This window comes from Entelurus aequoreus, linkage group LG19 (genome assembly GCF_033978785.1).
Source record: "Entelurus aequoreus isolate RoL-2023_Sb linkage group LG19, RoL_Eaeq_v1.1, whole genome shotgun sequence".
Classification (NCBI taxonomy): domain Eukaryota; kingdom Metazoa; phylum Chordata; class Actinopteri; order Syngnathiformes; family Syngnathidae; genus Entelurus; species Entelurus aequoreus.
The window spans coordinates 19,139,905-19,167,233 of record NC_084749.1 but is presented as its reverse complement, the minus strand read 5'-3'; the positions used below and the strand labels follow the sequence as shown (position 1 = coordinate 19,167,233).

At 37.0% G+C, this 27,329-nt stretch overlaps 1 protein-coding gene across 1 annotated transcript in view; it reads right to left on the bottom strand.

The window, feature by feature from the left end:
* Positions 1-27,329, bottom strand: part of nr5a2 (nuclear receptor subfamily 5, group A, member 2) — a 145,481-nt gene that overhangs the window by 39,247 nt on the left and 78,905 nt on the right. Inside the window, 1 exon segment of the mRNA XM_062028049.1 lies at positions 2,485-2,604. Coding sequence (XP_061884033.1) covers positions 2,485-2,604 — 120 coding nt within the window.

The following is a 27,329-nucleotide window of genomic DNA, read 5'->3' as shown; positions in this document are numbered from 1 at the left end:
CCGTACTGGTACCAAAATGTAATTCAATACTTTTCAAAACAAAGGGAACCACAAACAAAATGTCATTAATGGATTTATTTTAGCTAAAAATCTTATGACATATTAAACATGTATATATATATATATATATATATATATATATATATATATATATATATATATATATATATATATATATATATATATATATATATATATATATATATATATATATATATATATATATATATATAATATCGCGTGGCGAAGTTGGTAGAGTGGCCGTGCCAGCAATCGGAGGGTTGCTGGTTACTGGGGTTCAAACCCCAACTTCTACCATCCTAGTCACGTCCGTTGTGTCCTTGGGCAAGACACTTCACCCTTGCTCCTGATGGGTGCTGGTAGCGCCTTGCATGGCAGCTCCCTCCATCAGTGTGTGTGTGAATGGGTGAATGTGGAAATAGTGTCAAAGCGCTTTGAGTACCTTGAAGGTAGAAAAGCGCTATACAAGTATAACCCATTCATCATTTATTTATAACTATTGCAATCAAAGAACAATTTTGGATTTAAATAAGATAGTGGACACACTGGACAACTTATCTTTTAGTAGTAAGTAAGCAAACAAAGGCTCCTAATTTGGCTGCTGACATATGCAGTAACATATATTGTGTCATTTCCTATTCTGTTATTTTGTCAGTATTATGAGGAACAAGCCATAGAACATTTATTATTTTCTACTTGTTAATTTACTGTTAATATCTGCTTACTTTTTGTTTTAACATGTTCTATCTACACTTCTGTTACAATTTAATAATCAATAATTAGTTAGTTGTTTGATGCTTTACATACATACGTTTGGGTGATACTACCAATTCTGGCATCAATCTAATACCAAGTAGTTACAGGATCATACATTGGTCATATTTAAAGTTCTCCTGTGTCCAGGGAAATATTTCCTGAGTTTCTAAACAATGAAAAATGACAACAAATTTTGAGATAATACAAAATATCGATGTAATCATTGTACCATCGACTACATACAGCTCTTGTACTTTGTATCGTTACATCCGTTACTTTGTATCGTGTAAATCCACCTATTTGTTTACATTCAGGAGTGCTGGCTTGCTGTTAGCAGTTAGCTATTGTATCCTCTTATGGTGTGTAGTGAAGCATGTTTAGCCTTTCCTCATCCTGCAGGGATGATACTTGTAAGTAACATACTTTATTTGTCGTCACGGAGTAGCTAAAGTAGCTAAAACACTGCCGACTGCGGATTGACATTAGCCGCTTGCTAACTAGCCATGTTTAAAACACAGCTTCGGTGTAAAAAGCTTCACTTTTATTGTCTGTTTTTTAGCCAAAATATATCCAGTTTGTCTGCTTGTAAGCACACCGTACGTATGCTTTGCCTAACATGCGGCGTTTGCTTGTTTTACCAGCAATGTCAAAGTTAAAGTTAAAGTACCAATGATTGTCACATACACACACTAGGTGTGGTGAAATTACCCTCTGCATTTGACCCGTCACCCTTGGTCACCCCCTGGGAGGTGAGGGGAGCAGTAAGCAGCAACGGTGGCCGCGCCCGGGAATCACTTTTTTGTGATTCAACCCCCAATTCCAACCCTTGACGCTGAGTGCCAAGCAGGGAGGTAATGGGTCCCATTTTTATAGTCTTTGGTCTGACTCAGCCGGGGTTTAAACTCACGACCTACCGATCTCAGGGCGGACACTTTAACCATGCCCGGTTGAAAGAAAAGTCCAAATATTTTTCAGAATCAGTATAGTACAGTTTTAAATTAATTAGTACCGCAGTACTTTTTATTGTACCGGTATACCGTACAACCATAATCAGACCTAGGGATGACTGTACATCTCTCGTAATAATTACACTACCGTTCAAAAGTTTGGGGTCACATTGAAATGTCCTTATTTTTTAAGGAAAAGCACTGTACTTTTCAATGAAGATACCTTTAAACTAGTCTTAACTTTAAAGAAATACACTCTATACATTGCTAATGTGGTAAATGACCATTCTAGCTGCAAATGTCTGGTTTTTGGTGCAATATCTACATAGGTGTATAGAGGCCCATTTCCAGCAACTATCACTCCAGTGTTCTAATGGTACAATGTGTTTGCTGATTGGCTCAGAAGGCTAATTGATGATTAGAAAACCCTTGTGCAATCATGTTCACACATCTGAAAACAGTTTAGCTCGTTACAGAAGCTACAAAACTGACCTTCCTTTGAGCAGATTGAGTTTCTGGAGCATCACATTTGTGGGGTCAATTAAACGCTCAAAATGGCCAGAAAAAGAGAACTTTCATCTGAAACTCGACAGTCTATTCTTGTTCTTAGAGATGAAGGCTATTCCACAAAATTGTTTGGGTGACCCCAAACTTTTGAACGGTAGTATATATTTGATCTAAAAGCAGAATCTCTTTGAGTCAAGATCAACCAATTGAAGGTTGATTAATTAAGTTCTTTTCAGGCATTTGGATTTCTTACCTGTTGGCCAGTGACCAATAAAATGGAGCCCTCTTTGGCATGTACCACCTGCCTAAAGACATGGTCGAGGATGAGGAGTTCACTCCAGCAGTTCTGTAGAAGTTTCATCTGGTCATCGACCTGTTTGGAAACAAAGCAAAACCCATAAGTTGCTAGTAGTAACAAGGTTCGTACTTCAGGGATGAGCTTCAGAACTTGAAGCATCAATCCTAAACAGCTGTGTTGATGTGTTCACAGGTCTATTGCTATTGATTTACTTTCACACCACATATTGTTTTTCAGTCTCGCGCAAAATTGAAACGCACGCAGTCCAAAGTGTTCTCATGTGAATCGTTCCTCATCCAGTCAGTACTTTACTGCCTGCCTCTTTAAATAGGTTTCTCTGTTTGCCCATTGCCAATAGTTTCTGAGTGATCCCACAGCCTGCTGAATTGCAGCCGTTGGCTCCCATGGACCTGCCAGGTGAGCTTTGGAAGCAGGTCAGGTCATACCAAAACAACCTCTTCCATTGTAACAGACAGCCTCTTCCCATGCTTGGCCATGTTAATCATTAGTCCACATGGAAAGACCCATACGAAAAAAAGAAAGACCACATTAGGATGAAAGGAATGAGGAAAATACCTTTATTTTGTATCACCAAACATTGTCCACTGTGTTGTGTCATTAGAAATAATATATCCTCCTGAATACACTGTGGTCCTTTTGGTGTTGAGGGTTAGTACCGTGTGAGAACTCGAAGTTCATCACCAGTATCAACAACAGCGTAGGGCGAGGAATGCCGATCGATGTTAAAGCCAGGGTACACGAGCAGGTGCAAGCGTGGGCACCATGGGAAGGAATGTCTTCTCGTAAGTCTGCGGCGAGAGATCTATTTGTTGAACTCCGCACTGATGTTGGGTTGTAATCGTAATGTTGCTGCCAGCATTTTATTACGCCTAAAAAGGAATAACATCACTGCGGGGCTGCCAACTCTGGAGTCTACTGGTGATTGGGGTTGTTATGACTGGGGACTGGTGTCCAACATGGCGTGTTTGTCTAACAAGAAGACATAACAAAAGGTCTGCCACAGATAATACTCGGTAGAACCAGATAGCAAACGGTTCCAAGACACCTGAGTAAGGTTCTGGTTATGCCTGTCACCTTTTGCCAACTTTTAAGAGTTTTACGTGGCTGTTATGTGTTAGTACCATGGAACACATATTTGGCACTGCTGTTCTATTTGGCTTTTCCAGTTCAAAAGTACTTACAGGTAACAGGTAATTGGTAATGTATAACCAAAGAGTAGGGATGGGTACCTTTCACATTTAAAACGATTCAGTACCAATTCCCGCTACTTCTTATTTTGATTGCATCATTAAACAAATGAACATTTATTAATACACAATCAAATATTTTCATTTGACGTTTACCAGTGACTTGATAATAACTGTACTGTCCAGTTTTTGATTGAGTCTCGTTTGCAAGTATTACTTTATGTAGTAGAACTTGCATGCAGTTGCAATTCCAATATGTTAAATAGCAGTAGTGAAGAGAATTATATTTATATAGCGCTTTTCTCTAGTGACTCAACGCGCTTTTACATAGTGAAACCCAATATCTAAGTTGCATTTAAACCAGTGTTGGTGGCACCGGGAGCAGGTGTGTAAAGTGTCTTGCCCAATGACACAATGGCAGTGACTAGGATGGCGGAAGCGGGGATTGAACCTGGAACCCTCAAGTTGCTGGCACGGCTATTCTACCAACCGAGCTGTTACGCCCCACAACTGCTACAACAGAGCAGTCTTTAGAGTATTGACAACTCGGTTTCAAAATTGGTCCCAAACATAGCGCCCTGTAGTCATGTGAGGGGCTCTTGACTAATCATTTAAGCAGTTGTCTGGCCAGACTCTCTCTGATTGGTCAAAAGCCCCTCATGTGACTGCAAGGCGCCATATTTGGTAACAACTCTGAAACCAAGTTGCCCATACTATCTCTCTGGGCTCTGTTGCCTAGTCAGAAAGGAGTCTTTGCCATAAAGCTGAATCTTTTGTTTTTTGTTGCACCCTAAAAGGTTTTTATACTGTAAGTATTGTACTAATTACACACCAGAAGTTTGATTGTAACGTGCATCTTAGTTGTGATGATTTTCATAATCAAATTCAATGTAAATTAGCATCGAGCTATCGTCTTTAATGTACTGTAAGTTCGAGTGTTTTCTATCAGACATACTTGCTTCTTTGGCATGGAAAATTGCAATATTAGTTCTGAGTGCTTCTTTGCCCGCAAAGTGTTTAAGTCTGCAACCAGACGTGCAACAGAGGTATCGAAATATATCACTCTTAGATTTAATGTGTATCGACTACGGGTAGTACCGACAGAATTCGGTCGATCTCTATGGATTCAATTACAAAAAAGGTTTGATATATTTTTTTTGTTGCTTTGATTAATTGTTTAATGAGTGTAAACAATAGAAACTGAGAACTGTGGTGTGTGGGTGCTGTGATCTGTGTAGCGGCGAAGAGTTTAATGACAATGACAAAGGTATTTTAAAAACTCACGGGTCTGGGCCGATAAATCAATTAATAAATTGCCATGTCCGTGTGTGTTTATTTTCTATATCTCTGAGCCCATCAATGGGGATGAACGAGCCAGTATGCCGAAATTGTTAGAACAAAACAAAACCACCAGACCAAAAATTGCACTTCAAGATGTCCAATATTTATATATAATTTTAGCTAACCAAGATTTATAGTCCGTTTTATTTTTGTTTATTTTTTTAGGATATTTAACAGTAATTTATTTACCTTCCAATTACAAAGGTAGACATACCAATGAGAAATACATGTTTATTCCATTTTAAAGGGGTATTTGCATTATTGTTATTATTACACATTATGTTAAAAAACGCTGGCGACAATATTGTTCATCTGCAATAATTTGTGAGGAAACGTATCGTCCGCAAAAATGTGTTATTGGCCTCTGCCTATAAATGCACACTTTTTAAAAGTGAAATTTCAATGTTGACGATGAACAAATGAAGGTTATTTTCCTTAGAATGCGCATTGAGGCTATACAATGTGTTTGTCCGATTAGTCCATTGATCGAACAAACTAATCGATAGATTACTAAAATAATCGATAGCCCAAGTCCTACACTGCAAAAACTGAAATCTAAGTAAGATTAAGTATCTCAAATAAGGGTGATATTTGCTTATTTTATGTCTGATAAGATAATTCTTCTCACTAAGCAGAGTTTATGTCAGAGTGTTTTACTTGTTTTAAGGGTGTTGGTCCTAAATTATCTCAGTAAGATATTACAGCTTGTTGCTCAGATTTTATGACCTATATTGAGTAAAACATGCTTGAAACCAGAATATCAACTGTTGCAAAGCTGTGTCATTAACACTCACAAGTATAAAACTACTTTTTTAAAGTAATAATTTTATTATTTCAAGCATGTAAAAAAAAAAAATCATGACTTTGACACAATTGTGTCTCATATTAAAACAGATGACAGCCAAATGGACTTTGCTGTTTTATTTTCAATGAAACAATAGAAAATACGTACTCATATAGTAGTGCAGTTGTTATTAGTGAGAATATACATATTTTAAGGTATTTTTGGGTTCATTGAGGTTGGCTAATTTTACTTGTTTTGGAAAGTCTTGACAAGCCAAATTTTCTTGTTTTATTGGCAGATAATTTTGCTTAGTTCAAATAAAATACCCCTAATTTTTGTATTTTTTTGTCTTGTTTTTGAACACTGACTTTTTGCAGTGTAGTTTGCTTTGTGTATAATTTTAGCTGTTCCCAAATGCACCAAATCATTGAAATTCAATATTTTTTATTTAATAAATATTTAATACATTTTTAATACAGTTTTTCTTGTTTTTGAACACTGACTTTTTGCAGTGTATTGTCTATTGCTGAGTCCGCCCTGTGATTGATTGGAGATCAGTGCTGGGGTAGGCTCCAGATTGGATAGATGAAAGAAGAAAATCAGTATAAAATCAAAATAAATATCAAATAAGAGTAATACTGAATGAAACAGTCTGAAAGAGTCCTCCTGCCTGTCGCCCATTGTTTTATTGTCGGTTGTCAAGTTTGACCTTTTCGATCAGTATTCCTAACTCGCTTTCTCAGGCAGTTTTGTAGTCCCTTATTGGAGGCATCTTGAGCGAAAGCAAAATTCAAAAGCCTTCATTAAATCCATCAGAGGACCTTCAAAGGAGGGGTTCCTTTGAGCCGCCCTTCGATCCTCCTCTCTCGGTCCCCCCAAATCTAAAGACCCTGGAAGCTATAGTGCAATTGTGTGTAAAGGGACGAGCACATGCAAGGCTCACGCTCTTCAAAAGCCAACACCACCAACGCCACTGCATGTCAACGCTGCGAGCAAGTGTTGGGGTCCTGCATCAAAGGGCTGTCCTGGATCTGCCTGCCTGAAAGAGCCTCTCTGACAAGAAAAGCCCCGGTCATCAAACGGGGGGTATGGAGACGGGTGATAGCGGCACAGAAGACAGGGGGACAACCCGTCTGCAGAAGGGAGACCGGTGACAGACAGCTAGGCACGAGGGCGGCCCAGGGGTTGGGGTTCAGTTTGCTGACCTTTCAAGTTACCACTGACACAAACCGTTTCCTTGACAGGCTCTTCCTTTGGTTCTGTCAAGCGAGTAACATTCATGGCGCCTGATCTTACAAGATCTCCCGCCTGCACCCGCTGATAATATGAACTCTCTGACATACTCAATCGCTTTTGTTTTGTGTTTCTGTACCGGCCAGTCGCACACACTATCTCTGTGCAGAAGATGTGGCCAAGGCAGTCAGTAAACGACTGGCTGATTGCCAAACACTGATTACAACTCTTAGTGCTTTGGTTTAATCAGAACATAACACCACAAAGTTCAAATAGCAGTTTGTTTGACTCCTCCCGCAAAACCTATATCACTTACTTAGTTGTTGAACACTTATCTCAAGATGGTGGAAAATTTAGATAGTATGTATCTGACTTTTGCAGCCATAAACGGAACACTTGCTATCAAGGTTCCTACTCAGCATAAGGGTTGAATTCCCACTCCACTGTCAGTAATGAAGAAGGAAATAACTGTGGAACTGCAGTAGTGCCACAGCATACAGGTTTTTCGGGATAGAACCTGACTCTCGGTTAATTGTTATGCTTAAGGTTACGAGCAAATATTCAGGTTATTCGCCTTCCCGACACTAGTTGCCGTAGCGAATGCCACAGTGAACCTCGTAAGATCCGACCAAAACATCTGGTCTTACTCAGCTTACTTAGATCGACATAACTTAGTATTTTCAACCATGGGATCTAAAAAAGCAAAACAAAAGGTAAGATATGGCCTAAAATCTGTATCCCGATACATACTGCATCCTCTTGCGATAACGATATATATTGCAAAATATTATTTGATAGAACCATTTCAAAACGGTTAAGAAGGCTCCTAATTTAGCTGGTGACATATGAGGGAACATATTGCGCATTATCTGTTGAATAATTTTCTCAAAACTAATTTTATGTTGTTATTATCTAGCTACTTTCTGTTGTGACATGTTTCTATCTACACTTCTGTTAAAATTAAATAAACATTTATTCTTCTATTGTTTTGATACTGCAAACTTGGGTATTGATCCAATACCAAGTAGTTATGGGGCAGTATCAATATTAATACTTAAAATGTTTACTATCATTGAATTATTTCCTTTTATAAACACAACTATAAAAAAACTACAAAAACACGGGATGGCGGTGTAATGATAAATTTTTTTTTAATATAATTTCCCTGTTCACGTTTATTACATACAAAATTCACAAGTCAACAGTGCAAATTGATTAAACAAACGGAAAAACTATTGTTGCCTCTTATTTCCTGAAATTGTAAACTATAACAAAAATGAAAAAAGTATTTTGTGATAAGAATTATCGATCTAATCACTGTAGTATCGACGATTATATACTTGATATTGTTACTGTCGATATTTGTAATGATCCATGCACACTTGTTTACATTCAAGAGCTCCAGCTTAGCAGTTAGCTATGTTTTTACGGCAGTGATGTCAAAGTCAAGGCCCAAGGGGCAAATCCGGCCCCCGAATGAATTATCTATGGCCATCCGGATGATATTTGATTAGTATTAGAAGCGGCCCGCAGGCCACAGCCGCCTGCTTTGAAGGAAGTTTGTTTTTGTCTGTGAGCCTGTTGAAAAATGTTTTCACTTGAAATTAGTGACAGAGCCATACAAAAATGTTGGATTATTCATTTAATCATTTAATAAAATACAGTGCACTGTGTTAGGTCTTGGTTCAATAGGTTATGTGCAATCATTATAATAGGTTTTAATAAACATTGAACCAGTCCGGCCCTCGGCTTGTAGCAAATTCGGTTTTTTGGCCCTCTGATGTATTTGACTGACATCGCTGTCTTACGGCATGTTGTGTAGCATGTTTAGCTATTCCTTGTACTCCACTGATTATAATACTTGTAAGAAACTTAGTTTAAGTTAATAACCTCAGCCAAGGATGTTAAAATAATATCTAAACGGCGAACATTTATCCATGAATATGAAGAAGCTGCTGATGACAGGTTTGATAGAGAAGTAGCTGAAAGGAGATACCGTAGAAGTCCACTATTTCTCCAATATTTCTCATCTAAGAGTTTTGTTTTATTTTTATTGTTTCGGAATACAAATGTTTGTTATTAAACTCCCGAGGTACCAATGTGTTTATCTTGATTTATAAACATGAAAACACCTATTCAGAATTTATTTTTGAAAATGTTAAAGTTAAAGTAACCACTGATAGTCACACCCATCCCCTTTTTACGCCCCCTGGGAGTTGAGGGGAGCAGTGAGCAGCAGCGGTGGCCGCGCTCTGGAATCATTTTGGTGATTTTAACCCCCAATTCCAACCCTTGATGCTGAGTGCCAAGCAGGGCAAAATGGGTCCCATTTTTATAGTCTTTGGTATGACTCGGCCGGGGTTTGAACTCACGACCTTCCAGTCTCAGGGCGGACACTCTAACCACAAGGCCACTGTAACATTTTGAATCGGATTGCATCAGAAAAAAATTAAATAAAAAAACATTATCCAAAGTCTAACATTTTGCTAATTTCATACTTTTTACTCTGCTACCCTGTGACTCTTGAGTTTTTTGGAGGGAATTATTGATCTTATTTCATCAAATCCTCCCAAATTTCTACAAGAAAAATCTAAGAATATAGACTTTGCGGTGATATTTTCTTACCTTTAAATCAACATCAAATTACTCTTATGATTTATTTTTTTTCAGTCTCATATAATTTTAGAGCTGGGCAATAACCTGCACTAAAAAGTCCATGTTTACAAACTTCCTTACCCCTTTTTTAAAATTTATTTTTAATTTTTTTTAGCTTGCACTGTGCAAGCCCAACAATCCCAAGTTTCTGGCTGTCCTTGAATTGTACCAGACTCTGAGCACTCTTATTGCCACACAGCAGAAAAACATGTTCCGGAGAAACCAACCTCAAAACGCAAGTCGCTCGCAATACTTTCTATGGCTTGACCTACTTCTCATGATCGCCAAATAAGAAGGGTTCAAAAAACCCAAGCAGGGACTCCTATTTCTATGGTCCGGCAATGAAAATACATATCCTCCAAGACAGTGTTTTCAACCTTTTTTGAGCCAAGGCACATTTTTTGTGTTGAAAAAATCCGGAAGCACACCACCAGCAAAAATCATTAAAAAACGAAACTAAGTTGACAGTAAAAAATTGTTGTCGCGATTGTTTGATATGACTTTAAACCATAACCAACCATGCATCAATATAGCTCTTGTCTCAAAGTAAGTGTACTGTCACCACCTGTCACATCACACCGTGACTTATTTTGAGTTTTTTGCTGTTTTCCTGTGTGTAGTGTTTTAGTTGTTGTCTTGCACTCCTATTTTAGTGGCGTTTTCTCTTTTTTCGGTATTTTCCTGTAGCAGTTTCATGTCGTCCTTTGAGCGATATTTCCCGCATCTACTTTGTTTTAGCAATCAAGAATATTTCAGTTGTTTTTATCCTTCTTTGTGGGGACATTGTCGATTGTCATGTCATGTTCGGATATACTTTGTGGACGCCGTCTTTTTTCCACAGTAAGTCTTTGCTGTTGTCCAGCATTCTGTTTTTGTTTACTTTGTAGCCAGTTCAGTTTTAGTTTCGTTCTGCATAGCCTTCCCTAAGCTTCAATCCCTTTTTTTAGGGGCACTCACATTTTGTTTATTTATTTTTTTGGTTTAAGCATTAGACACCTTTCTACCTGCACACTGCCTCCCGCTGTTTCCGACATCTACAAAGCAATTAGCTACCGGCTACCACCTACTGATATGGAAGAGTATTACACGGTTACTCTGCCGAGCTCTGCCGGCACACTAGACCGGGGGTCGGCAACCCGCGGCTCTAGAGCCGCATACGGCTCTTTAGCGCCGCCCTAGTGGCTCTCTGGAGCTTTTTCAAAAATGTATGAAAAATGGAAAAAGATGAGGGGAAAAAAATATATTTTTTGTGTTAATATGGTTTTTGTAGAAGGAAAAACATGACACAAACCTCCCTAATTGTTATAAAGTACACTGTTTATATTAAACATGCTTCACTGATTCGAGTATTTGGCGAGCGCCGTTTTGTCCTACTAATTTTGGCAGTCCTTGAACTCACCGTAGTTTGTTTACATGTATAACTTTCTCCGACTTTCTAGAACGTGTTTTATGCCACTTCTTTTTCCGTCTCATTTTGTCCACCAAACCTTTAAAATTGTGCGTGAATGCACAAAGGTGAGTTTTGTTGATGTTATTGACTTGTGTGGAGTGATAATCAGACATATTTGGTCACTGCATGACTGCAAGTTAATCGATGCTAACATGCTATTTAGGCTAGCTATATGTACATATTGCATCATTATGCCTCATTTGTAGGTATATTTGAGGTCATTTAGTTTCCTTTAAGTCCTCTTAATTCAATTTATATCTCATGACACACTATCTATATGTAATATGGCTTTTAATTTTTTGAGGGTCCAGACAGATATGTTTTTGTATTTTTGGTCCAATATGGCTCTTTCAACATTTTGGGTTGCCGACCCCTGCTCTAGACTGTATCTCACGGAACACTCGTGTGCCTCGGCACAGTGGTTGAAAAACACTGCTCCAAGAAACCAATATAACATCTTGATGATCGTTCAACTGAACGGGATCAATGCTTGGATCAATCTCTTAGCCCATAGGTTTTGTTCAAACCACTGGCTAGGATAAATGGAATTTTCCAGAGGTAGACAAAAGGTATAAAAATGCCAGACTGAGAATGAAAGAATGAGAAAAGACGTGGGGGGAAATTGAAGAAATAAAAAAGTGATTCGGAGCAGACATTTCTGGGTAAATTGATATTAATAAGAATTGGAGCATTGAAATAGTCCTGGACAAACGTCATGTTTATTCATAGCCTCCTGCCAAGAGTAGAGCAATTATCACAGGGTGCTAAGTCAAAACAGGCCGGGGTGGTAGTACCTTACCCCCTTTCTTGTGGCCCCGGTCCTGGTATCGTGCCACGCGCATTGTTAAGCGGCGTACAGCGCATCGAGCTTTAACGAGTGTGCACAGCTGGATCCGATTTTAATAAGTAGTTCCATTTTTGATGTTCACTAATGAACAGATTAATGGAATCTCCTTCTGTGGGGCTTAATGAACGGAGAAAAATCATGCTATTTGCTTTAATTATTTTCCCGTACATGAGGAGGGGACTGCGTGCGGAGAGACCCCCGAGCTAATCTGCTTCAAACTGGTCTAAACAATCACGGCGCTTCTCTTTCTTCTGGACAGAAATCAATGGAGGTGAGGTTTGAAGACGACTTCAATGCTGCTGTGTGTCGGGCTGCTCGTCCTTTGGTGCTGTCCTATTCCAGCATCTGTTCGCCTTGAGCCTAAAAAAAAAAGGGCCCTGTATTCGCCTGGGAACGCGCATTAATTCACCTAGAAAACAACGCCTGTTGTTCTTCAAGTGTTTGCAAATGCCTAATTATGTCTCGCCTGCATGTTCACTACCAGTTTTGGCCATTTAATCAACTACGGTAACCTTTTAACGGGCACGTATTGAACCTAAGACTATTATCGGAATACGAGACCCTTTTAATTTTTGTGTTGTATTTTATGTTTAACTATAATGGCATACCATAATATTCCAGCATTATTACTTTTTAGACTTAGGCTTCCTTTTTATTGTCATTAAAATTTGAACTTTACAGCACAGATAAGAACGAAATTTCGTTACATAAGCTCATGGTAGTGCAGGATAAAAAAAAGCAATAAGGTGCATAAATAAATAAATACATATTAATAATAATACATAATAATAAATAATAAATATAAATAATAATAAATAATAAATATTTCATCTTAATGTTGATCATTTAAGCCCATTAGTAAGGAGAAATCATGCAACTACTGCCAATTATATTTTAAACATTGTTACCATACACCAGGGGTGTCTAACTCATCTTAGATCGGGGGCCACATGGCGAAAAATCTACTCCCAAGTGGGCTGGACTGGTAAAATCACGGCACTATAACTTAAAAATAAAGACAACTTCAGATTGTTTTCTTTGTTTAAAAATAGAACAAGCACACTCTGAAAATGTACAAATCATAATGTTTTTTTACACTTACATGTTGCGGTTACAGATGTCCGATAATGGCTTTTTTGACGGTATTCCGATATTGTCCAACTCTTTATTACCGATTCCGATATCAACCGATACCGATATATACAGTCGTGGAATTAACACATTATTATGCCTAATTTTGTTGTGATGCCCCGCTGGATGCATTAAACAATGTAACAAGGTTTTCCAAAATAAATCAACTCAAGTTATGGAAAAAAATGCCAACATGGCACTGCCATATTTATTATTGAAGTCACAAAGTGCATTATTTTTTTTAACAGCAGCTTGGAATTGGAGACATGCTCTCCCTGAGAGAGCATGAGGAGGTTGAGGTGGGTGGGATTGGGGGGGGCGGGGTTTTGGTAGGGAGTAGCGGGGGGTGTATATTGTAGCATCCTGGAAAAGTTAGTGGTGCAAGGGGTTCTGTGTATTTGTTCTGTTGTGTTTATGTTGTGTTACGGTGCGGATGTTCTCCCGAAATGTGTTTGTCATTCTTGTTTGGTGTGGGTTCACAGTGTGGCGCATATTTGTAACAGTGTTAAAGTTGTTTATGCGTCCACCCTCGGTGTGACCCGTATGGCTGTTGACCAAGTACGCTTGGCATTCACTTGTGTGTGTGTGAAAAGCCGTAAATATTATGTGATTGGGCCGGCACGCAAAGGCAGAGCCTTTAAGGTTTATTGGCGCTCTGTACTTCTCCCTACGTCTGTGTACCACTCCGTACAGCGCCGTTTTAAAAAGTCATACATTTTACGTTTTGAAACCGATACCGATAAATTACGATATCACATTTTAAAGCATTTATCGGCCGATAATATTGGCAGTCCGATATTAACATCCCTAGTTGCAAGTGATAAACGTTTATTTAGTGAAATGAAAATAAATGTAAAACTGCATCAATGTACATAAATTAAAGATGCATCAATAATCGATTTTTTATCGAATCATAGCTGGTGAGTCGTATTCGAATCGTGAGGTGGCCAAAGATTCCCACCTCTAGGGACGGCATACAAAAAAAACCAGGGCAATATCTCGGTAAGAACTGTACAAAAAAACGGGGTGTACACAAAAAAGAGGCATAAATGTATTTAGTAAATGTCAAGAGGTTAATAAGGTTTTAAGTTATGTATAGGTTACATGTAACTAACTATATAGTTAGTTAGAAACATAACTTCAAATGTTATGGGCAGATTTTACTGAAACATTCCGAGTTGTTTTGGACTGCCTAAATCTTTTGAATCCACAAAAAAGTAGACCCATTTGTTGGTTGGTTGAAATGTATTCCGAGCATGTGTACTATATATCACATATTTTGACATATTTGTTTACAACATGTTCAAAAAGGTGTCGGAAGAAGCAAGGCTTATCTAACCCTCGGCCCTTTTTCACTTTATAGCAATTACTAACACATCCTGTGCTCAGTTTGTACACACTTTGCATCAATGTGTTCTAAATACAGCAGTTCTTCTCATAAGGAGTTAAATCCGTCATGATATGGATAATATTTCATTTTCAATAAATTCATGACGTTTATCATAATTCTTCTTCTTTGTACTTTGTAAACACTTGTAGTTTGAACAGCCTTTTAAACTGGTTCATATTAGTACATTGTTTGATTTCTTTAATTAATCCATTCCATAATTGAATTCCACATATTGATATGCTAAAGGTTTTAAGTGTTGTACGTGCAGACAAATGTTTTAACATAGATTCCTCTCTAAAGTTATATCTCTTCTCTTTTGTTGAGAAACAATTATTGTACATTCTTGGGTAGCAGGTTATACACTGCAAAAACTGAAATCTAAGTAAGATTAAATATCTCAAATAAGGGTGATATTTGCTTATTTTCTGTCTGATAAGATAATTCTTCTCACTAAGCAGATTTTATGTTAGAGTGTTTTACTTGTTTTAAGGGTTTTGGTCCTAAATGATCTCAGTAAGATATTACAGCTTGTTGCTGAGATTTTATGACCTATATTGAGTAAAACATGCTTGAAAGTAGAATATCAACTGTTGCAAAGCTGTGTCATCAACACTCACAAGTATAAAACTACTTTTTTAAAGTAATACTTTCTTATTTCAAGCATGTAAAAAAAAAAATCATGACTTTGACACAATTGTGTCTCATATTAAAACAGATGGCAGCCAAATGGACTTTGCTGTTTTATTTTAAATGAAACAATAGAAAATACGTACTCATATAGTAGTACAGTTGTTATTAATGAGAATATACCTATTTTAAGGTATTTTTGGGTTCATTGAGGTTAGCTAATTTTACTAGTTTTGGAAAGTCTTGACAATCCAAATGTTCTTGTTATATTGGCAGATAATTTTGCTTAGTTCAAATAAAATACCCCTCATTTTTGTATTTTTTTTTCTTGTTTTTGAACACTGACTTTTTGCAGTGTAGTTTGCTTTGTGTATACTTTTAGCTGTTCCCAAATGCACCAAATCATTGGAATTCAATATTTTTTATTTAATAAATATTTAATACATTATGTTCTTTATATCCAACATTATGTATCATTCTAACTGATCTCTTTTGTAACACCGTTAGTGACTTTTCTAATTATGTCCCTATATTTCTGCACAACAACTCAGATATGGTAACACTAGCAAGCAGTAGAGAATATGAAGTGATTTTTTTTTGTCCACAACTTATTCCGCTTTATTCACTCCATGAGTATTTCTTATATATCCATGTAAGTAACATTCGCCACCTACTCCTAATTCCCCTCAAACGAGCCCTTGTTTGTCATGACCAACACTCCATTTGGGTTTCGATCCATCGACTGGTGAAGTGATAAGAATGCTGGGAAAATGAGCAGCTGGCACGGTCGGGAAAGGGTGAGTGGGTGTAGCAAGACTAAGCAACTGAGCAACTAGGACTAAATGTGTCACCATGGCTGTAATGTCACAAGAATCTGTTATCATGTTGTCTTTTAATACTTGAAGTTGAGCAAAGAGTTCTAATACTTGCTCAGTGGCCTAGTCCACCTCAATGATGGACAATTTTGACCTCCTTCCCTCCTCAACGACACCTGGAGTCGAACTTTTGCTTGCATGCAGATCGGCCTCAGTCTATGAACATTACATCATCACACCCAAGACAATTGGCACATACACCTCCACCCCACGCCTTCACCACCGCTTGTTTACCCTCGGGGTGATGGACGGCTGGCAGCGTTTCATAGCAGCAGTCGACCTCCAGGGTCCCAACTCCCCGCCCCTCTGTTGCGAGTTGTCGTGACTAAATGTAACGTGTTTATGTGTGCATTGCATGGAGGTTTTTTCCCACTCCAGACTAGGCCCCCTTTAGGAGCCCAGTCTAGATTATATTTTTTTACTCATCTTCTTCCCCAGCGTTTTACCTTTTTCTTATCTTTTACGGGGCGCTTTTGGCGACCCATCAGCGTTCCTGTTCCGTAACCCTGTACACTGTTTGTTTGTCTAATCTTGAACGGGTTTGTGCTGAAAACATCGTTTCGTTGTACTTGTGCAATGACAATAAAGTCCTATCCTATCCTATCCTATCCTAGTGGCTATAGCAGGGGTCCCCAAACTACGGCCCGCGGGCCTACGGCCCCCAAGCGTCCAAAATCCGGCCAGCGGGAAGTCCCAAGTAAAAAAAAAAAAATTTTATTTTTTTATTTTTTATTTTTTTTAATTTAAAAAAAAAAAAGTGTCCTTACTAGTCCATTTTCTACCGTCTCCTAGCCACTCAGGCAAATCATATTGTCTAAAAATGCATTTTACCATCGATAACGTGACATGCAGCAAGTGCGCTCTTTAAGTCAATTAGTGCGCAAGGAATATATATGTATGAATACATATATATATATATATATATATATATATATATATATATATATATATATATATATATATATATATATATATATATATATATATATATATATATATATATATATATATGTATGTATGTATGTATGTATGTATGTGTGTATATATATATATATATATATATATATATATATACGCACACATATAGATACATATACGTACATATATATATATATATATATATATATATATATATATATATATATATATATATATATATATATATATATATATATATATATATATATGTATTCATACATATATATTCCTTGCGCACTAATTGACTTAAAGAGCGCACTTGCTGCATATATATATATACATGGACATATACATATATACACACACACACATTTACATATTATATATATATATATATATATATATATATATATATATATATATATATATATATATATATATATATATATATATATATATATATATATATATATATATATATATATATATCGCGGCCCCCAGCCAAATTGTTTTACCCCAATGCGGCCCCGGAGTCAAAGAGTTTGGGGACCCCTGGGCTAGAGTGTCGGTAGGTCTTGAGTTCAAACCCCGGCCGAGTCATACCAAAGACTATAAAAATGGGACCCATTACCTCCCCCTGCTTGGCACTCAGCATCAAGGGTTGGAATTGGGGGTTAAATCACCAAAAATGATTCCCGGGCGTGGCCACCGCTGCTGCTCACTGCTCCCCTCACCTCCCAGGGGGTGAGGGTGATGGGTCAAATGCAGAGGATAATCTCACCACACCTAGTGTGTGTATGTGTGTGGGACAATCATTGGTGCTTTAACTTTTTAATGTGATGTGTGTTCATGCATCTTGAAGAAAACATCAGTAGAAAAGGACACAAAGTAGGCGACTGGCAGATTACCTTCTTTTTCTTTCGTTTTAGAGCGCTGGATCTGCTCTTCTTTCTTGGTTTTTCGCTTGATTAAAGTATTAATATGAGATAAAAATGCTATGACATGACTGGCTTGCGCCACTTAAATTTAGTGCTGTATGATAGTATTGAACCAGCCAGGACATGTCATTTTGTAAAATAAAATAAAAAAACCCTCTTTGGTTTATTTTTGACGCATCTTTTATGTTTTTCGTAGGTGTAATTGTCCACTAAAGAAGGCTGACTCTTTGACACAAAAGGCGTGAAGGTAAGCCGCTACAGTATCTATTTGTTGAATGTGTGTTGAAAGAGACGTTTCATTAGAGCGGATGAATGCTCAATGGCGTGTTTGTCTGAGCGCGCCGCAGCGTGTGTCCGAGTGTGTGTGTGTGCGCTCCCCGACGTCTGATTGATAATACTTGAGACCGCTTCCCACGGTGACTGCGCCGGCCGGCTCTGCAGGCTGACCTTCGACCTCGGGAACACGTAGCTTTCGATTGGGCATGTACACTTCACCTCATCTGTCCACACATCCTGACATCCTCGCTCGTGTGTGTTTAGCTAGTGCAAGGGATGGACATGGACCCACCCCTCATTTCCCGGTATGGCTAATGCAGACACAGGAAATGCATGCGTGTACGTCAGCAAATAAGGGTGCACAAAAAAACAAACAAACAATGTAACCAGATGGACCTTATCAATATTATTCCATTCTAAAAGGGGAAAAACAGTAAAAATTAGGGTTTCACAAAAAAATCGTTTTACATACAAACCACAATTCTTATTCGTCCGGATTCTAATTCGATTCATGATTTACAAAAATCGATTATAAAGTATAAAAAAAAAAAAAAAAACGTTTTTTTTTCTTCTAAGAATCTTTTTTTTTTTAAATAAGTTTTTAGGCCGTCTTAGTGCAACCAAAATGAGCTTATCGATATTATTCCACAGGGGGAAGAAACAACCGTAAATATTTTGAGTGCACAAAAAGAACGATTCACATTCCAGTTGCGATTCTTATTAATTCCGATTCTAAAGCGAATAATAATTTTCAAAGATCAATTTAAAAAAATATATATATGCAATCAGAAGGACCTTATCAATATTATTCCCTTCTTACAGGGGAAAAAAATAACAGTAAAAATTAGGGTTGCACAAAAAAAATCGGTTCACATCCGAATTGCAATTCGTATTCATCCCTATTCTAAATCAATTCATAATTTTCAATAATCGATTATAAAAAAAAATAAAAAAAATATTTAATTTTTTTAAATAATATTTTTTTTTAAATATATATCTATATGCAGCAAAAATTAGCTTACAAATATTACTTCCATTTTACAGGGTGAAATAACAACAGTAAATATAAGGGTGCACAAAAAATGTATTCACATCCGAATTGCGATTCTTATTCATCCCGATTTTCGAAAAATCGATTATAAAAAAATAGAATTGTTTTTTTTTTAAAGGATACATTTTTAAAAATGCATATCTCCATGCAACCAAATTTACCTTACAAATATTACTCCAACTTTACAAGGTGAAATAACAGTAAATATAAAGGTGCACAAAAAAATCGATTCACATCCAAACTGCGATTCTCATTCATTCCGGTTGTAAATCGATTAATAATTTTCAAACATCAATTTAATAAATATCTATGCAATCAGAAGGACCTTATCAATATTATTCCCTTCTTACAGGGGAAAAAATAACAGTAAAAATTAGGGTTGCACAAAAAAAATCGGTTCACATCCGAATTGCAATTCTTATTCATCCCTGTTCTAAATCAATTCATGATTTTCAAAAATCGATTATAAAAAAAATAAAAAATATTTTTATTTTATTTTTTTAAATATATATATTTTTAAATATAAATCTATATGCAACCAAAATGAGCTTGCAAATATTACTCCAATTTTACAGGGTGAAATAACAACAGTAAATATAAGGGTGCACAAAAAATGTATTCTCTTTTCTTTTTTTAAATAATTATTTTTTTTAAATATATATCTTTATGCAACCAAAATGAGCGGACAAATATTACTCCAATTTTACATGGGGAAATAACAACAGTAAATGTAAGGGTGCACAAAAAATGTATTCACATCCAAATTCATCCCGATTCTAATTCAATTCATAATTATCAAAAATCGATTGTAAAAAAAAATAGAAATATATTTTTAAATTTTTTAAAATAATACATATTTAAAAATGCATATCTCCATGCAACCAAAATTACCTTACAAATATTACTCCAACAGTAAATAAAAGGGTGCACAATAAATCGATTCACATCCGAATTGTGATTCTTATTCATTCCGATTCTAAATCGATTAATAATTTTAAAAGATCAATTAATAAAAAATCTATGCAACCAGAAGGACCTTATCAATATTATTCCCTTCTTACAGGGGAAAAAAATAACAGTAAAAATGAGGGTTGCACAAAAAAAAATCGCAATTCATAATTTTTAAAAATCTATTATATAAAATAAAAATATTGATTTATTTTTTTTAAAATAATAAATGTTTAAAAAAAAAAAAAAAAAAAAAAAATATATATATATATATATATATATATATATATATATATATATATATATATATATATATATATATATATATATATATATATATATATATATATATATATATATATATATATATATATATATTTACATGCAACCAAAATGAGCTTACAAATGTTACTCCAATTTTACAGGGTGAAATAACAACAGTAAATATAAGGGTGCACAAAAAATCGATTCACATCCCAATTGTGATTCTTATTCATCCCGGATCTAAATTGATTCATAATGTTGAAAGATCAATTTGTAAAACAAAATGCAACCAAAATGAGCTTTTCAATATTATTCCATTCTTACAGGGGAAAAAACACAAATACAAATTAGTGTTGGACAAAAAATGATTTACATCCGTAACGTGATTCTTATTCACCCTGATTGTAGATCAAATAATAGTTTTCAAAATCGATTAAAAAAAATATATATATTTGTCTTATTTTTTATAAGAATCCAATTTAAAAAAATAAGTTTTTAGGCCATCTCCACGCAACCAGAAGGAGCGTATAAATATTGTTCCATTCTTACAGGGGAAAAAAACAAAATTAAATATTAGGGGTGCACAATAAATCGTTTCACATCTGAATCGCAATTCCTTCTCACCCCGATTGTAATTCGATTCATACTTTTCAAAAAACGATTTTAAAAAGATGAATAATTATATATTTTTTTAATAACAATACATTTTTTAAAATACATATTTAGACCATCTTCATGCAACCTGAAATAGCCTTTCTAATTTGTAACCTGTTTATGCCAAATAATACATTGTGAGAATCGGTTTGAATCAAGAATCGTGTTGAATCGATTCTGAATCGAATCATCACCCCAGGAACAGTAATCGGAATGAATCGTTAGATGCCCACCCCTATTAGCAAATACCCCAGGAAGTTAACCTTGGTTGCAAAATGAGTGCTTTGCAAATATGCAAGTTAATAGCTAATGGATGCTAAGGCTGTAGAATAAGCATACAAACGTCCACACAAACAGTAGCGAGGCAACAAGCAATACGTGGTGTGAAATTGACGAGACAAGGACAACAAAATATCTCTTTGGGCGTGTGTGCTGGTGCAGGGAGAACATCTCGTTTCGTCAAGGCCACTGGTGATAACAACAAACGTTCCTCTTCACGCTTTGTCTGTTTTCAGCATGAAGTATTGGGACTGAATCAATTCCTTTTTACTTAAAGGGTCCTGCGAATGCTGACAACATATGCTCTTTTTTAATCGTTTTGGACTGTTTAGCAAAATAATGATATAACTTAATGGGCTAAATATAATTTGTATGACAAATAAAACTGTATACTAAACTATATACAATATACTAAATATGCATTTTCTTGTGTCTGGAACATTCCAGAGCACACTCATAATTAGTACCAGATCTTCCAGTAGCGCATCTTCAGCCCACTTGTAAATCGCATTGTAGGACTGCCTCCAAATACCCATAAAAAAAGTTATCCATAATAGTCTGAACATAGATAGATATATATTGATTTGAACCCTTATGTAATGTTCATATTGTTGTTACTCAGCCAGTGTTTGTGGGTCTGATGGACCCGTTGCATTTTGTGGCTTTTAATGCCTTACAATCAAACACTTTTATGTTAAAATACTGGACAGATGTTTACCTTATCCCAATAAACATCTGTTCAGATGTTTATTGGGATAAACAATCAAACTCTTTTATGTTAAAATACTGAACAGATGTTTACCTTATCCCAATAAACATCTGTTCAGTATTTAAACATAAACGTGTTTGATTGTGAGGCATTAAAAGCCACAAAGTGCAACGGGTCCATCGGACCCACAAACGCTGGCTGAGTAACAACAATATGAACGTTGCACGGAAAATTTCTCTGCCAGTTTCTGCATCCCACAGGGATTCTTCTTTTGTGTTTCTGCACCTGCGGTTTCCACACAAGGTTGCAACATTGTTTGTCAACACTGTTTGCTCTCATTTTCTCGCACATTTGACCCTCTGATGTTCTGTGTACCTACACTCTGTCCTCCTCCTGTCTAGGCCTGCTGTGTGTCTGTGTGTGTGTGTGTGTGTGTGTGTTTGTGTGTGTGTTGTACACAGAACATCAATTTCCACACTTCTATTAGCCCCGGGTCCAGTGGACCCGGACATCTTATATGTAATAGAAATGTGTAGGGGGGGTGTAGGTGTGTGGTAATTAAATATGTATTCTGATATATGTTCTTCACAGAAAATGAGCCAAAGTCAGTGAGTCTCAGTTTGAAAAATTAATTAATTGCATCATTTTTATTTTAATAAAAAAATTAAAACGGGTCCCACAGACCCGAACACCACACAATTGTACACGTTCAATTCAATCTTTAACACAATATTGGATATAAGCCAGTTTGTTCACTAAAACACAAATACTGACACATCCCATAGCTTTGGTGATAAAAATATATGGGTCAGTTTGATTGGAATTGTGTATGAATAGATGGATGGAGTGAGAACGCGATACAAAAAGAGGCATAAATGTTTGCTGTTGCCTCATTTATTAAGAAGGTTAATCCATGAACGCATGGCTTAAAGGAATATGGCTTACTTCCTTTGAACACTATTGTTTTCAGGGTACCTTCAGAAGACAGCCTACCCATCCAACCCCCGCCCCACAACACTCACAACCCCAGTACACTGGAATCTTATGGCTTAGAGCTAAGAAGCTATCAACTAATTATCAAAAACACAGAGAGGCCCTAATCAATTATTCACATGAACATTAGACCACTAATACACATGCAGCCCAGGGATCTGGATCTCCCAAAAGTAACCCTCTTCCCTCACTCAAACACACACACACTTGAATGTACACATGTCAAAACCTGGAGCGGTACGTGACGGGTACATCCATATATATCTATAGTGGACTGCATCCTGCTCCCCTTTGCACTCCCATGTGGACCACCCCCTCCCCTCATATAGCATCAGACACGGAGAAAATGCATCCACATGTAAAATTAGTTGTACTGGTAGACTGAACCGATCATAGAAATCCTATTGATCCTTCAGAAGGAGTCTCCCCAAGCACACGTACACACATCTTAATCTTCCGCATTAAGCCCCCCCCCCTCCCCCCCTCCCCCCCTCCCCGCCATTGGATTTTCATGCTGTGCAATCATAATATGAATTAATGCTGCAATTTATTGTGCATTGTTGTGCGAGCCGAGTGTGAAAGGTAGGTGGGTCCGAATATGACACGGTGCAGATTATAGTTAGTTAAGTGTGTGTTTGTGTGTGTGTGTTGTGGGGGTTGCATTCCCTTTATGATCCTTCCATGACTCTTGACAAGGGTGAGAGAGAGGATTTATGTGCATGTATGTATGTAAACGTGTGTGTGTGTGTGTGTGTGTGTGTGTGTGTGTGAGTAGTTGACTTTCATTGACAGACAGTGGGAAATGACCCCATAATGCTCGTCTGGCCGTCTGTGCGTTAAAGGAAAGAGGAGTCCGGAATAAGAGGAGACAACAAAGAGGCTAAAGGCACCCCCACTCTCTTTTATATTATTCAGAACAGTAGAGACAGGGCATCTTAACAATCCCACTTGTATACAATCACACACACACACACACACACACACACACACACACACACATACATAACAGCCTTCAAGATGCAGAGACTTATGATGCTTAATGGTAGCGAGTTGCCCATTAGCGTTTCGATGAATCAATTTTTGTTGGTTCGTTGCTTTGTAGGTGTGTGCGGTGACATCATTTGTGATATAAGGTCCCCTAAACTTTAAAAAAAAAAAGGCATTATTGTTCCCTAAATTTTTTACCGTACGGAGATAATGTTCTGCGATATTGAATAGAGTCAAGTCAAACACTCTTACCAGGCGGAAAACAACTGATTAAACTGTAGCCTGTTTCCCTTAAGACCGCCCACAAGGTCATTAACAGTAGGGCTGCAACGATGCAGCCCTACTGGGAATCCCATCCCCTTGTTCACCCCCTGGGAGGTGAGGGGAGCAGTGAGCAGCAGCGGTGGCCACGCCTGGGAATCATTTTGGTGATTCAACCCCCAATTCCAACCCTTGATGCTGAGTGCAATTTCACTCATGGATACATGACTGAAATTGACATTTTGAGGGTGTGTGTATTTATATCACTTTATGCAGTTTACAAGCACAAATATGGTGTGAATCAATCCGTTCTGTTCGATGTCATTAAGTGCTGTAAGTAAGAAAAAAAAACAAGAAATTTGAAAAACAACAAAAATGGAGACATGTTTGCAAACACCAATGACATTGGATAGTCTACAGCAGGGGTCACCAACGCGGTGCCCGCGGGCACCAGGTCGCCCGTAGGGACCAGATGAGTCGCCCGCGGGCCTGTTCTAAAAAAAAAAAAAAAAAAAAAAAAAAAAAATTTAATTTAAATTAAATCTACATAGAAAAACACAAGATACACTTTCAATCAGTGCATCAACCCAAACAACCTCCCCCATGCACACTCATCCACACAAAAGGGGTTATTTCTTTCTGCTACCAATATTCTGGTTCCCACAACATAGACAACACATCTGCAAGGGACACAGTCCCTGAAGCACACATGATTGTATAGGCTGCTGGTCCACTAACATTTTCATTAATTACTATTTTTTATGTAATTATTTTTATATTGTTTTACTTTCTTTTTTATCCAAGAAAATGTTTTTATTTATTTATCTTATTTTATTTTATTTTTTAAAAAAAGAGCCTTATCTTCAACAGACCAGGTTGTCAATGAAATTAGATTTTTTTAAAGGGTTTTTTAAACCAGGCCCAGTCCAGATAATGTCCAAGTCGGACTCAGCAACACACACCTTCATTCATGTACACAGAAAAAATTAGGGAACACAACAGATTGCATATAATTTATAAACAAAACACTTTGCATTCCATTCGAAAGGATGTTCCCTTTAGATTTCCGATCCTTAACATTTTACATTTATCATAATTAAGCTTAAGGCCAGATTGCTGTGAAAATAATTCCAAAAGATTAAGAAGGTTCCGCAAACAATGAGGAAAAATCTTATCTTTGTGAATCAGCCTTTTCTGACATGAACTTCATCAAGAACAAACACAGAACACGCCTCACTGATGCACATCTGCAAGACTCACTCAGAGTTGCAGTGTCAAGTTACACACCAGAGTACAACACACTAGTTAACAGCATGCAATGCCAGGCTTCCCACTAACTGACAAAGAAACAGATAACAGATTTGGTGTCCAGTTCAAAGTGTGACATGATTTAAAAATTTGAGAGTTTACTTTTGTATTTTACATGAGTTATTATTTGTACAAACATGGTGCAAAGTAATTCATGATTTGTTAAAAAATGTTAGTGGCTAGCTAGTTAAAATGGGATATTGTGATTTCACAAGACTGTCTTAGAAGTGATCATTTGAAAATGTTCAATTAAAAAAATGTGCACTTAGAGAAAATATAAAAATAAAGTGTTGCATATTGATATTTATCTGTTTCTATATATATTTATTGTGAGAAATCATTAAGATGATCAGTGTTTCCACAAAGATAAATATCATTAATTATTAATAATAACAGAGTTAAAGGTAAATTGAGCAAATTGGCTACTTCTGGCAATTTATTTAAGTGTGTATCTAACTGGTAGCCCTTCGCATTAATCAGTACCCAAGAAGTAGCCCTTGGTTTCAAAAAGGTTGGTGACCCCTGGTCTACAGAAACACTGCTTCATGTTCTACGCCCCATTCGGTTAATAACTGCTGGTTCAATGTTAGGCTTAGGTTTTAGCAGATTTCCCACATTTTTCCTACAGACAGCATTTGGTGACCTCAAACAACAAGGGTAAGGATTGATTCAATAATAATAATAATAATATATTTTATTTGTAAAAAGCACTTTACATTGAGTAAACAACCTCAAAGTGCTACAGTGTATTAAACAAATAAAAAGATAATACAAATAAATACAAATAAAATCTAGAACAGCCAAATAGCTAGAACTAGTATGCATATATCTAAAAAAAAAAAAAGGCTTTTTTAAAAAGAAGGGTTTTTAAGCCTTTTTTAAAAGCATCCACAGTCTGTGGTGCCCTCAGGTGGTCAGGGAGAGCGTTCCACAGACTGGGAGCCCATTGTTCGTAGCTTTGTCCTGGGAGGTTGGAGGAGTTTAGCCTGTCCGGAGCGGCGGTGTCGTGTGGAGGATTTGGGGGTGAGTAGTTCTTTGAGGTAGAGGGGGGCATTTCCATGGAGGCACTGGTGGGTTAGTAGGGAGACTTTGTATTCAATCCTGAAGTGAATGGATTTGAGAATTGGTGTGATATGGTCATATTTCCGCACTCTCATCAGGATCCTAGCAGCACTATTCTGGATGTATTGCAGCTTCTGGATGTTCTTGCTGGGGATCCCGACAAGAAGTGCGTTGCAGTAGTCTAGCCTAGATTCACACTGGTTTTCGCCTTTTCAAGGGTACTGGGAAAAAAAATGGAAAATTGATCTTGAAAGTCCTTAAAAAAGGTGCTTGAATTTGGCCGTGGAAAAGGTGTACGAACCTTGATCACAGCCCTTGATGGACAATTTCTTTAAAAAAAAATGAGCTAATTAAGCATTTGCGGTGTTCCCGCTTTGATATGTAAACAATTAAAAGGGGTAAGGCAGGGCCTTCAAATCACAGCAGATGGAGCTCCGCATCTCCCAAAGGTGCTTTTCTGACAGATGCAGACGGAGCGTAGGTGTCTCGCCATACCTCGCCTGCTGTCCAAGCAAAGTGCAGAACAGACGAGTGGAAAAAGCCAGAGGGAGGTTGAGACAACAGCCTCTTACCTTAACACCCTTGTGTTTTCGTTCAGCATCCCTTGTTCA